General features: G+C 34.0%; 3 protein-coding genes across 3 annotated transcripts; 2 read left to right on the top strand and 1 right to left on the bottom strand.

Moving 5' to 3' along the window:
• The first annotated feature begins 102 nt into the window (after nt 1-102).
• On the top strand, nt 103-2,520 carry LOC129576731 (zinc finger protein 429-like). Its single transcript, XM_055462256.1, has 6 exons — nt 103-640; nt 785-1,022; nt 1,097-1,214; nt 1,333-1,588; nt 1,698-1,958; nt 2,035-2,520. The coding sequence occupies exons 1-6, from the start codon at nt 524-526 to the stop codon at nt 2,206-2,208; spliced, it is 1,164 nt and encodes a 387-aa protein (XP_055318231.1). The 5' UTR covers nt 103-523; the 3' UTR covers nt 2,209-2,520.
• Nucleotides 2,521-2,591: 71 nt separating this feature from the next.
• Nucleotides 2,592-4,958, top strand: LOC129576732 (zinc finger protein 226-like). Its single transcript, XM_055462257.1, has 5 exons — nt 2,592-3,287; nt 3,370-3,679; nt 3,751-3,853; nt 3,953-4,338; nt 4,454-4,958. The coding sequence occupies exons 1-5, from the start codon at nt 3,171-3,173 to the stop codon at nt 4,771-4,773; spliced, it is 1,236 nt and encodes a 411-aa protein (XP_055318232.1). The 5' UTR covers nt 2,592-3,170; the 3' UTR covers nt 4,774-4,958.
• Nucleotides 4,959-5,613: 655 nt separating this feature from the next.
• LOC129576734 (endocuticle structural glycoprotein SgAbd-2-like) lies at nt 5,614-6,727 on the bottom strand. Its single transcript, XM_055462258.1, has 4 exons — nt 6,589-6,727; nt 6,146-6,426; nt 5,976-6,073; nt 5,614-5,803 (listed from the first exon to the last, which is right to left on the bottom strand). Exons 1-4 carry the CDS (start codon nt 6,598-6,600, stop codon nt 5,670-5,672), a joined length of 525 nt encoding a protein of 174 aa, XP_055318233.1. The 5' UTR covers nt 6,601-6,727; the 3' UTR covers nt 5,614-5,669.
• Between the last annotated feature and the right edge of the window lie 6,188 nt (nt 6,728-12,915).

The raw sequence follows: 12,915 nt of genomic DNA, 5'->3' as shown, positions 1-12,915 counted from the left end.
TCGGGATAAATTCCATTTCTGAAGAAAAAAATGAATCGTTTGCATAAATTATTCATGATGAAATGGCCCCACCACATAGAATATCCCATGCATTTTCAATGTTTTAAACTTCTATTCAAAATGTGATTATGCTTGTCTACGAAGTAAATAATAAGCATAAATTTTTCAATTGATGTATACAAATGGAATTGAATTAATCGTATTTTTGCGCCAATTATGTGACATTCCAGTTGACCGTACCGTTTCCACATTCAGTGCAATGCTGAGCATAAATAAACAGAGCATACCGATTTTTCGTTTCGGTTAAGTATATCTGGCATTTCATTGAGTAGAACATTTAAATTGACATCCAATGAAAGTGTGTGTTTTGTTGATGAACGAGCAAAATAAACAATACGTTTCTGTTATGTTATTGTTTAAATGTTTTTGGCATGAACTTCTGAAGTGTTGAGTTTTTTGTTTGGAAGCTGTAAGGAATTTGACAGAAACAGTGCATCAGAACATTTTGGAAGAAACCAGCAAAATGATTTGTTTGCTGTGCTACGAACCGAATGATGAGCTCATTGCGGTAAATGGAAAAAGTGGCAAACAACTAAACATTTCGAAGCTGCTGTATAAATATTTTCGCATCTATTTCGAGGTGATTATTTAAAAAAATGAGATTTTTTTTCCTCAAACAACTCAAGTGGAACACCAATTCGTGGATTGCAATTATTTACGCATCGAATACCAATTACTATTGACAAATGAAAATGGGAAATTAACTAATTGATTCTGTTTCCAGGGTGAACCAATCGATGGTGAGTTATGTGCTGAATGCTGGAAGAACATATTGGCATTCAATCAATTTTACATACACATTGAAACCATCCACGATTTGATCAATAAGACGAAGGAAAGTGTAACGGCCGAACCAGTTAAGATTGAATTTGACGAACACAATCTGAAAGATGAAGAGACATTTGGTGATGATGACTGGTCATTTCACAATGATTTAGATGAATCCGATCACGATTCCACTGGTAATTCATACGGTTTTATGCGCCAAGGTGCTATTGTCATTTACCATAACATTCTTTATACATTTACTACTAAGGTCCATTCACCATCAATGCCACATTACCAGATGATGCCATAAATTTACCCGAAATAAAGCAAGAAGCTAATAAAAAAGTGTCAGTCAAAAAAGAACCGAAAAAAGCGTCAAAATCGAAGTAAGCATGCTTAGGATGCATCTTAAGACTTTTTATTCTAGCTACAATTATTAGCAATAGTGAAAGAAGCCTACATTATCAGAAAAACTAATCAATTTCTCCTTTGCACTTCGTACAGAAAAACAGTACGTGGTCGACCAAAACCTCGATCCCTATTTACCTGCAAAATTCGCATGTGTCTCGAGGAATTTGACACTTTGGACGCATTGATATCGCACAAAACGAGCGCACACAGACGCATTCAGTGCACACATTGTCCAGATCTGAAGTTGGTTGTCGATTTAAATAAGCATTTGAAAAACACACATGGCATCCTACAAAACTCAATGTGCGAACATTGTGGACAGGTCTATACGAACACGAGAAACTTGCAGGTTCATTGATTTTTTTTTTTTTCAATTTATGGATTCAAGACATTTTTAATTCAATTTTCAAAAGTGTCTGTTCTCATCGTATCAAATCACAAAATCGTTTCAATTTCAGGACCACATTCAACGGAAACATGAGGTTAGTCAACCGCTCCAATGTGATATATGCAAGGAATGGTTTAAAAGTCGAGACACGATACGAGCACACATGAACTACGTTCACGTGCAAGGGCCGCAGGCATGTCAAATATGCGGTAAAGTTTCAGCCAATCGCAAAGCATTGCGAAAACATCAAACAATTCACATGGAATCGTGGAAAGATCGTTTCAAATGCATCATCTGTGGCAGAGGATTCCGTGACAGCACAAAACTTAAGGTAAAAAACACAAGCACGTTTTAATGCTTTTGTCAGTCCGATTTTTTCTTTACTAAAACCTTATTTGGTTTTGTAGGAACACTCTTACATCCATTCCGGTGTGACTGACGCTTATTTTTGTCAATTTTGTGGCCAATCATTTCGCTTTGGATCATCATTGTCAGCCCATCGAATGCGTTACCATCCAGCTGAAATGGCTCACGTTAAAGATCGCTTGCAGCGCAAAAAGAATCTTGAATTCAAGGTTTAAACGATTAACTTCATCTTTTTCCAAGTATTGATTCATAAGGCCATTTCATTTCTGTTGCCTCCTCTTTCGATGCAATACTTAATTTTTTCTTTTAAGTACACGAGACTGTGTTCATCGACGTTTTAACGGGAGAATTTCGTTGACAAAAATCTTCCAGAGTCGATAAAAAAAATGCATTTATTTATATATTTTTATTTTTTTTTTAGTCACATGACTTTGACACCTAACCTATTGGATGTATTGAATTAAAATTGCATTTTATTACTGAACATTTTAATCCATGACCGTTAATAAAAATGATATGATAGCTGGCGTATTGTGTTTTAAATGCAACAGTTAATAATTATTTCACGCCGAGCTATTTTTTGAGCCAGAACATTTTTTGCAGGGAAAAATTGTCATCAATTCAAACATTTGATTACACTTATTTGAGTCGTAAGTTACAAAATCCGGAATATACCAAGCAACCGTTGAGATCAGCTGTTTGAATCTAGCTGCTGCTATTTAATCAGCTGAACATCCGTTCTGTCTTCACACAAAATCTGTTTTTCGATCGAATCTTTTTTCCGAAATAGCACATGTCAGAGATTACCTATAATAGAAAGACAATTGAACTTAAAATTTTAAACAAACCAAAAATATTTTCTTCACATTAAAAAATTCGTACGGTTTACTAGTTAATTCATTATTCAAGCCTAAGTATTACTCCATCAAAGTATTTCTTCTACTCAGCTGCTGTCATATCAGCGGGGAAGGAAAGTCAAAACGATTTGTTATTAGTCTGTTGTTTTTTTTCTGCTCACAATTTGTGAAATCTGGACCATAAAAAATGTATTTTGTGGGAAAAATAAATTACCCAAAAAGAATATGATTATCACGAAGTCAACTTTAATCTAATCGTTGAAGACACTTTTTGCGTTTTTGTATTAGAACCATTCCATTTTGGACCAGAATATTCGAATATGGTTTGTTTGTTATGTTTTGAGTGCACTGGAGACCACATCTCCTTATCTAGTACGGAGGGTGATAAATCAAAGATATCATCCGTTTTGTTCAAGTATTTTCGATTCATGTTCGAGGTAAGAAGCATCAAATCATTGGCTTTATTTTTCATTAGATTCTCTGGTTTTAAAATCTGATTGTTTTCGTTTATATGTTTAGAATGAGCCCGCCGATGGTGAAATCTGTCGAAAATGTTGGATGAAAGTGGAAATGTTCCATTCATTTTATCAGCACATCGAAGAGATTCAAACGACAATGATAAAATTTGACCCGATAGTTGTTGAAAGTCTTAATATTGAGATGAAGCTCGAAGATGGATCGAGTGAGTATGGACAAAAGGATGAAATGACTGAATTGGACGATAGAACCGGATTTCTTACCGAAGACCACCATACAAAATTTGATTCCGACTTTGATGACAGCTACTGGCAGGGCGAATTCGATGACGATCAAGCTGAAACATCCACAAGTAATGCAATTTGGCAACGCCTTTGGTTCTTTTTGTTTTGGAAAATAATAAAAACTTATTTCAAATTATAGATTTCAAGGTGGATAATATTAAAATTGAAGAGGAAACCGATGCTAAAGTAAATGTAAAGTCTACTATGGTCAAGAAAAAGACAACGAAAAAACAACAAAAAAAGTATGCATTTTGATAAATAGCAGATTGAATATGGAATTTATTAGAAAAAAAAACATATTGAAATCCTTAAAATTAACTTGAAATTGATTTAATTCTCAGAAGAGGAGTAGTGTCAAAATCTGAGGCCCGTAGTACATCCAATTTATACACTTGTCCAATAAATCAAGCGAAATGCTTGAGAAAATTCGATACAAAAGACGAGCTCATTGCACACTGTGCCATGGACCATAGGCGATTCCACTGTACTCATTGTCCAAATGTGAGAGTGTTTGCCGATTTGTACAAGCATTTACGCGATGTACATGGCATTATCGAAAATGCCATTTGCGAGCACTGTGGCCAAATATTTGGATGTAATCGAACGTTACTTGAGCATATCCGGCGAAAGCACACAACCACTGATCCTGTTCAATGTGATATTTGCAAGGAATGGTTCAAAAGTCGAGAGACTATACGATCGCACATGATTTATGTTCATATTCAAGGTACATCTTTCTTATGCAAAAAGAAGCAACATGACTTTTTTGTTTTTTATTTCAAAAAATTTGGACGAAAAAGATTTTTTCAACAAATTCATAACGTTTTTTTTTTCTTCATTAGGTCCACAAACGTGTGGAATCTGTGGAAAAGTGTCGGCGAATCGAAAAGCATTACGAACACATCTTACAATTCATTCGGAAGCATGGAAAGACAAATACAAATGTGTCATTTGTGGCAAAGGTTTTCGCAGCAGTACAAAATTAAGAGAACATTCCTACATTCATAGCGGAAAAACCGATGCGTACATTTGCCAATTTTGTGGTAAATCGTTTCGTTTTAATTCATCCATTTCGGCACATCGCATGAAATATCACCCTGCCGAAATGGCCCATGTCAAAGAAAGACTGCAACGCAAAAGAAATATGGAATTTAAAGTTTAAAATTCGAATGAATCTTGAATTTTTTTTTCGGCCTACGTCCAAATTAGTTGAACCGTTTTAAATATTGCTTCAATATTTTTTGATGGAATCAAGAGATGATTTTTTCTTGAAAAATTTAAGAATTCCCTATTTATTTCCATTTGTATGTATATCAATAAAATTATAACATTTAAATCATTGATGAATTGAAATCTGTTTTAATTACATGTCAAAAAATGGAAATTATCTATTTAGATCAATGATTTTTCGAATGTGAACGAATTTGAGCCAACGAATGAATCAACAAGAGTAAAATTGGAAAACTATTGAAAATGGCATATGCGGTGTAAATACAGATGTGTATGAATTATGTGCTGCTTACTAAAGTTTTTTTTTAATTTGATATGTGAACCTGCAATACTATGATCTTGATCGGTCAGATAGGCTATATCGTAAGCCATAGCTTCGTTAAAGGACCTTAATGCGATGGCTAGTGTCATGTGCTGGCTGGTCCTCCTAACCAACAATCACCCAATGAACCACTTTTAGAGTACTTATTGTGGGGAAAGGTCCTGTCTTGCTATGGCATGTTCTGAAATAAATCGAAATGATCTTTTTTGATGAATTTCGTTGTTTTTAAGCAATTGGAATGACAGAATTCTTCGAAGTATCTTTCATTCATGACACATTGTTCGTTCGATACGTCTGAATGACCGATGGGTATCTCATTGGTCTCGTTACGATATTTGTGGTTTTTTTTGACGCGGTGTTCTTTCCATGACTAAGTACGAACACTATGGGAATACCACTTATAGAACACCGTTTATTCATAAAAAAAAAATAATTAAAAAAAGCCGAAAATTTTCAGGTTGAAGTTTTTTTTTATTGCATGTCCATGGGTATCAAATCGATTGAGCTTAGAATTTTTGGAAACGGAATGGGGTGTAAGCTGGTTTCACTGTGACTGGGATGACACGGGCAACATGGTGTTGTTCTTCATGGTATGGATGAGCTGCAATGTATTCGAGTGCACGGGCAATGGCTGCTGGCACTGTGTGGATGCAACAAAAATCAAATCGTTAGAAAAGTTGATCACGTTCTCATTAAGAATACATCCTGGATTTTATTCATCGTTTTTATATTCAATTGAATAGTCGAAAGACGATTTTTTTTTCGTCAAAAACGAACATAAAGCTGAAAACGATTATCAGTTAGAATTTTACCTGGTGGAGCGACTGGCAAATGTGAGCCGGTTGGTTGGAAACCATTTTCATCAGCAACATAAGTCATTTGAACTGGGGTACCGTCTGGCGAAGTGTAGCTGTAAAAAATGGATTCAGTAAATAAAATTGATAATGAAATCGTTAAATATCACTTGGTATGTCAATCATACCTGTATGATCCTTGAACGGTATGGGCAGCGAGTCCGCTTTCTTTAGCAGCGATTCCGTTACCAGTTTCGTATTCGTAATGGTATTGGCCATCTGGGCTAATATCGCTGCTTGATTTCAAGACTGGAGCGGTGGCTTCGCTGCCAGCATGGTGTACGACTGGTTGTGCGTGGTACACAGTTGGAGCATGGTAGGTAGTTGGTGCATGGTATGTTGTTGGTGTATAGGTCTTGAATGGCAACAAAGCAGCTGAAGCACAGCTTGCGATGGCTAAGCAAAGAATCTATCAATAGAATTTTTAAAGAAATCAATTAGAATTTATCACTGTAGTTCCAAACAAGATTTTCTTTGTTCACTTTTAGCTTTCAAAAAGATTCACATGAACCAACGGAAAAAAAACTAAATTCACTCAAAATCCAAAAGCAAATCCAAAAAGTTAATTTACCAAGAATTTCATTTTGCCAGTGGTTTTGAGATAAACTTCTTTACTGCACGTTTAAGCGGTAACTGATGCTGTATCAACACCATCAGCCATTATTTATACACAATTTCAAGCGGTCAAAAGTTCGGTTGAATCGCATAGGAGCGCGTAAATGACATCAAAAGCAAAACAAAGGCAATGAATCCGACGAATGAAAAGGAAAGCAAAACCAAATGAATGGTGGTGGTGGTGGTCGTATCGTCAAGTAAATGAATAGAAAATGGAATTAGCATTAGTCGAAAAAATATCATATTCCTGCTGATTGCCCAATGCCCATCATTCTTTATGCTAAACAGAGTACAGTAAAACTTCCCAATAGTGGAACCTCTGTTTAAGAGAAACCTCGAGTTAGTGGAAAAAAATTTCGGCCATTCCTTCAAAATGACCTCCAAATAAGGGAAATTTTTACCTCTGGATAAGGGAAAATGGCTCTTTTTGACCAATTCTTTCTTGCATAAAAATGCTATAAGAAGGTTTTTTTTTGCATTTTCACCAGCAAAACCAAATTGTCTGCATATGATTTACACGTGTTTTCATCCTACAGATTCTCTAAAATATTGATTGGACAATTTATTCTTCTTGTTTATGTATTGTAAATGCATGAGAATTACTTGAGATTCGTGAGCGAAGTAAATCAGCTGTGACTGAATCACACTTGAAAAAAATAAAATATGGAATTTGCAAACAGTAATTTGGTAAACAATACATCTTCCCTTATATTTCCATACAGGTTACTTGGCATTCGATTCTTTTGTGATTTTTTGCCATTTACTTGTAAAAACGAAAATAGTACTGTTTCGATCAATATTTCAGATAGGGCGATATATGCGTGGTTTGTACTTTCAATCTGTTGGATTTCATCAAATAAACGTACAATGAACACCTAATAAATGGAAAACACATTTTTAAAGCATTATAAGCTTCTTAATAGTGGAACCTCTATTTAAGAGAAACCTCGAGATAGTGTAAACGATTTTCGGCCGGAGCGAGTCCACTATTGGGAGGTTTTACTGTAATAGTTTTTATTTTGTTTCTAGCCGCTGCTGCCGTTGTCGTCGCTATCATAATGATGAGTCAAAAAAAATCTCAGTTGTGAATGCTCACTATTTCTGACCGCATGTTATGACATTTATAACGAGAAAAAATGTATTTTATAGCGTTCTTTGAATTTATTAGAAGATTTTGATTATGTAAATTTTCCAAGCCCATATTGAGTGACTCATGTGCCGATAAAAAATGAACACTTTTAATTTCTTCTGAGATATGCCATCAAAGACTTGATTTGAACCACGACGGACACTTTTTCCCGGAAATTGATCAGGATCTTAGGCTCTTATTTTTTTTCAATCTTTAAAGGAATAAAATGATGATTCAAATGTAGTGGCAGCGAGGGGCGAATCACTCTAAAGTAATTTGTAATAGAGAAAGTAATTTACGTGTGAAAATCTCGATTACTTTTGAAAAGTAATCGAGATTTTTACACGTAAATTACGTTCTCGATTACTTTCTCTATTACAAATTACTTTAGAGTGATTTGCCCCTCGAGTGGCAGACTTGAACGTCCTTCAAAAAATTTAATTGATTTCATTTTTTTTTGAATATGAGTGAAGGAAAAATCATTTGAAAATATTCAGCATATCGTCTGTGCTCGAGAATTTCCGTTAATGCAATCATTGTCGAGAATATTGAGAAAATGCTCCACGGTGAATTCCGAGCTGTTGCTCTGCCAGAAAAAAACCCATTGAATTCGATTTTCAATTTATACATATCGCAAAAAGAATTTGAGTGTGCGTGTGTGTTTAAAAGTACCGATTTTGATGTATTTCACAGTGTCTGTTGGTATGAATTACTACGGCAATAAACCTAAAAAAAATTAGTTCAGTACATATAGAGATGTGGAGTACAGTATCCGATTTCATGGAAAATTAAATGAAGGATTGATGTGGAATTTACTATGCATCAATACAGAAATGAAACAAATTCTGTAAAATTTTATTTTCTGATCATTCAGAGTGAATCGTGTGCCGAATAAATATGAGCACTTTTGTTTTCTATAGAGACGTTCGCCTAAGTTTGTCGTCGACGATAGGAATTTAGGCGCGAAAAAAACTTGATTCATTGATCTGAAATTCGATGGTTCTTTTCCAGGTGTTTTGTTCAACCATATATATATAATATCAAATTAATATATTCCAATGGCGGGATCATAGTTGAAACACATAAAGAGAGCAATAAACATATTTATCACATTTGAATATTTAAAATTTTTATGACCAATAAATTCAAAATATCGTTCGGTATTTGAATTTTTAAAGACGATCGCGAAAAATTAAAAAAAAAATGGATTCGACAACAAAAAACATAATCCGTGTGTTGTATGGGTGATTGTTGTAACTGTCGATGATTTCTTACGGACCACTTTGGCGAATTTCAACGTTAAAAGAAAAAAACGAAAAAAATGTTAACAATTCATTTGCTACTTACTGATTTTTTTCCAATCAAAAATTCTAATATGAAACACTTCCCATGAAGAGCGTGTGGGACGGTTTAGAAAAAAAACTGATCATGAATAAAGAAATGGCACCTTGAACTTTACTTTTAACCCATTAATTGCCGCTGGTCAGAAATCCGACCAGTCAATTTTTCGAATTGAGCCCATAACTTTTCATGAAAACATATTTTGGTATTGATTTGATAAGAAGGAGTTTTTTTTTTGAGTTTGTAGCTTTCATTATATGCCTTTTTACATTTAATTTAATAAAATGTTTAACTTGAAAACCCTGTCTGAAAAAAATCTTCAAATATGACTGGCAGTTAATGGGTTAAAATCATGTTCGTCATTATTTTTCCTTTTCAGTTCATGCATATGCCATATATGCTAATGTCCGAATTGGTATAGCGGATTTATGAACGTTTTTATAACTATATTTCATCCATTTCACTGGCCATGTTCAGCACATCGTAACCAATTGCTGTAACCGATCATAATTTGCATCACAATACAGTCAAAATGCTTGTACCAGGTGAATAGAACTAGAATTATTGAGCTTATAGAATAATTTTTTTATATTTTTCTTCATTATTATTGTCCCTTCATCCGAGAAAGTGATTTTTTATATCTGGTCAACAGATCGTCGCTACAGATATGTGCAATATCATTTACATATATGAAGAGTAAATTCCATAGTTAACATTTGAAATGTCTAGCCAAACAGATATGACTGAAATTCCATCGAATCAATAATTACTATGTTTATTCACTTTTAGCATTTAGCAAAATGAACTAAATACTCAAGACCGGGATTTCTAATACGTTTTCTGCTATGTGATTTTGAAAAAAAAGAAGCTTTTGATGTGTATGACTTCGTCCGGCAATAAGATCAAATATAGCAAAAAATGAGTCCAAAACGCAGAAGTCTGTGAGTCAAACTGTTAAATGGGAACTTCCATGGGAATGGAGGCCATTTAATGAATAAAACTGAAACAAATCACATTCGGCGCCCAAGATTAAGTTATTGAATTTTGATTTTGCGCGAAAAAAATTTCATTATAGCGACTTAGTCAAAGAATAGTATGCATTTTATGAAGATTGACCAGGAGTAATAACAATAGACAAACTGGAAATACGCTTTTTGGAATGACGACGAATTTTATTTCCATTTATTAATGGATTGATTCACATTTCGTATTACGGCATCGATGGGGCAGGGGCAGACAGAACATAACTTGGAATTAGGAAGTAAAATATTGCATTCTTCTCCAAATTCGATTACGAACGGATCAAAATAACAAAATTCATTTCATCCAAAAACAATTCATGTCACTTTTTTCTCCGTATGTCTTGCATTTTTGCAGCGTGAGACAATTCTATTTGCACTGGCCAACGACCAGAAAATATATCGCTTCTGTCAACGGCAAGAAATATATCGTTTTTGTTTACTTTTTTATTGAAAAAGAAACATATTTCTTTCGTTTGTTTTTTTTTCTGCTTTGATCGGAAGTCACAACTGTTTTGATTTTTGGCGGATGTTGACAAAGACAAATTGACCATTGTATGATAGCAATCAAAATGCCAATATCACCAAAGATGCAAACAAATCTAAAATTGAAAACGATATTGTTTTGAAACAAACAAAAAACGAGAAAAAGATGAAGATCCAATCGATTACCATAAAAGCAAATAATTTATTCATACCCGCCAGAGTGCAAATATTGAAGGCAACGAAAAAAAAATTATATTTAACAAATTTGACTTTTCAGAGAACAAAAAATAATCATGAAATAAATAAACTTGTTTTTTTTTTCGCAAAAGTTAATTTTCGAGACATTTTTTTCATCGAAAATGGAAATTAGCCGAATGCGACTACTGAGTGACATAGATATTTACCGGCTGTGTGGTCAATGCAACTTTGGCTGATCTTCCACAACCGAATTCAACAAAGAGAACAACCGAACTCAAAATCAAGCCATACTTAGCTCGTCTAATCAGCAGGTATGTAGGATGCGTGATTTTAACAGTACTAGGTCACTTTGTGCTTCAATTCTTAATTTAGAACATGAAATTCGTAATTCTCAAACTTTCAGGACTGTGCCGAAAAAACCCAAACCAATAGTTAGGCCACAGACGATGGTTGTAAGAGTTTAGTGATCATTATCTTAACTTTAATTCGGGTGTTGCTTTGATATCTGATGGTCAAAATCAAAACAAACATAATTGCGGTTTGCATATTCTTACCCAATTAAAAGCCAATGACTAATAATTTCTTAGTAAGAACTTAGGTAGCGTTCGAATAAAGTCTTCAGTTAAAACAAATTAAAAAAAAAACGAAAAATATCTGAACTTGGTTAGATTAGCAATTTTCAACCGTTTACGCTTCTATTTAACTGCTTGAGTTCAAACTGTTGGACAAAATATCAGAAGTGCCGGCTTAGTTGAACGTTTTTTTTCCTTAATACCAGTGGTATTACACGGCTGATTGCCGTTAATACCAGTGGTATTCAATCGCTTGACGTTAATTCCAATTAATATTTGAGATGCATAACTCAAATCTTGCGGATTGCTCGACAGAATGAGTTCAAATTCGACAAAAAAATACATATTGAATACCAAAATACCGGAAATGATTGCACAAAAAAGTCAACTGTTGAGCAAAAAAGAATTGATGCATCTATTGTTGATATATTGTCAAAAGTCATATAAATCATCTTCCGTTTCGTTCAACACATGGTTGCTGTTTTAATTTGTTTTTTCGTTAATCAAAAACACCTTTGTGAGCCAAATCCCATATAAATTTCAAATGAATTCATAAGTTGTATGAATTAGTTATCCGATTGGTCCATGCCATTTACACTTTTTGTTCCAAATCAATAACACGTTTGACTTGAGACAAAAACCGTCAGTTATTTTGTTTATTTTTTTCAATTTAAATTCAATTATGCATATAGTTTATTTGATGAAGATATCAGAGCGATGTGAGATTTGTGGCCCAGATGCATCAAAACAATCATCAAGTGTTGTTGATGACATTATCACCAGAAATCGATCCGATAAGATTCAATCTGAAAATTAATCTGCCACTAATTGCAATTAAATAACTCACCGTTTTTAGAAATCATCGACGATGAAAAGCAAAATGGGTGATTAAATACGATTCATGCTGTGCTACCAATTAGCTAGGCTACTTATGAATAATCTCGCAATTTAATTGTATTCATAATTCACACGGAGCCGGTTTTTAAAGCAACGCTAATGCCATCTGTTGAAATGGAAATGAAGCTCTCCATACATTCATCGGGTTTTGATTTTTGTTCCAATTCTAAAACGGTTTAAATGGATATATTCACCGATGTTTAGCAAACTACGTTTCAAATCGTTGACTTCAGAAATAAATAGAAGCTTGAGGCAACAAAAAAACTTGTGGTTCATAGCCAATACCTTATTTAGATGAGAACATCCGGTTCTCCATCAATTTTATGCTTTTGAGACATAAGGATGGGGGCATATATTAATTTTAAGCAGAAAAAAGACTTTTTTCTGGTAAATTATGGTCAACTTAGACGAAATGAATGACAAAAACAATGGGCTAAGACGAAAGCAACATAAAGCAGCATTCATAAATTCATATGCATCTGTAATAAATGATAATGCACTTGATTCCAGTTCAATGCATCAGTTTCGAAAGAAAAAAAAACGATCGTGTTTTGTTTATCAAATCATTGAAGAAAACACTCAAGTACAACTTAAAAAGAGAAAAATTCTATTTTTCGTCATCAACTGAAACAAGCTCGTGA

Source organism: Sitodiplosis mosellana, unplaced genomic scaffold, assembly GCF_009176505.1.
Source record: "Sitodiplosis mosellana isolate CC-2019 unplaced genomic scaffold, AAFC_SMos_1.0 Smas_scaffold_6191, whole genome shotgun sequence".
In the NCBI taxonomy this organism is placed as follows: domain Eukaryota; kingdom Metazoa; phylum Arthropoda; class Insecta; order Diptera; family Cecidomyiidae; genus Sitodiplosis; species Sitodiplosis mosellana.
The sequence above is the reverse complement of the archived record's forward strand: the minus strand, read 5'-3'. Positions and strand labels throughout refer to the sequence as shown.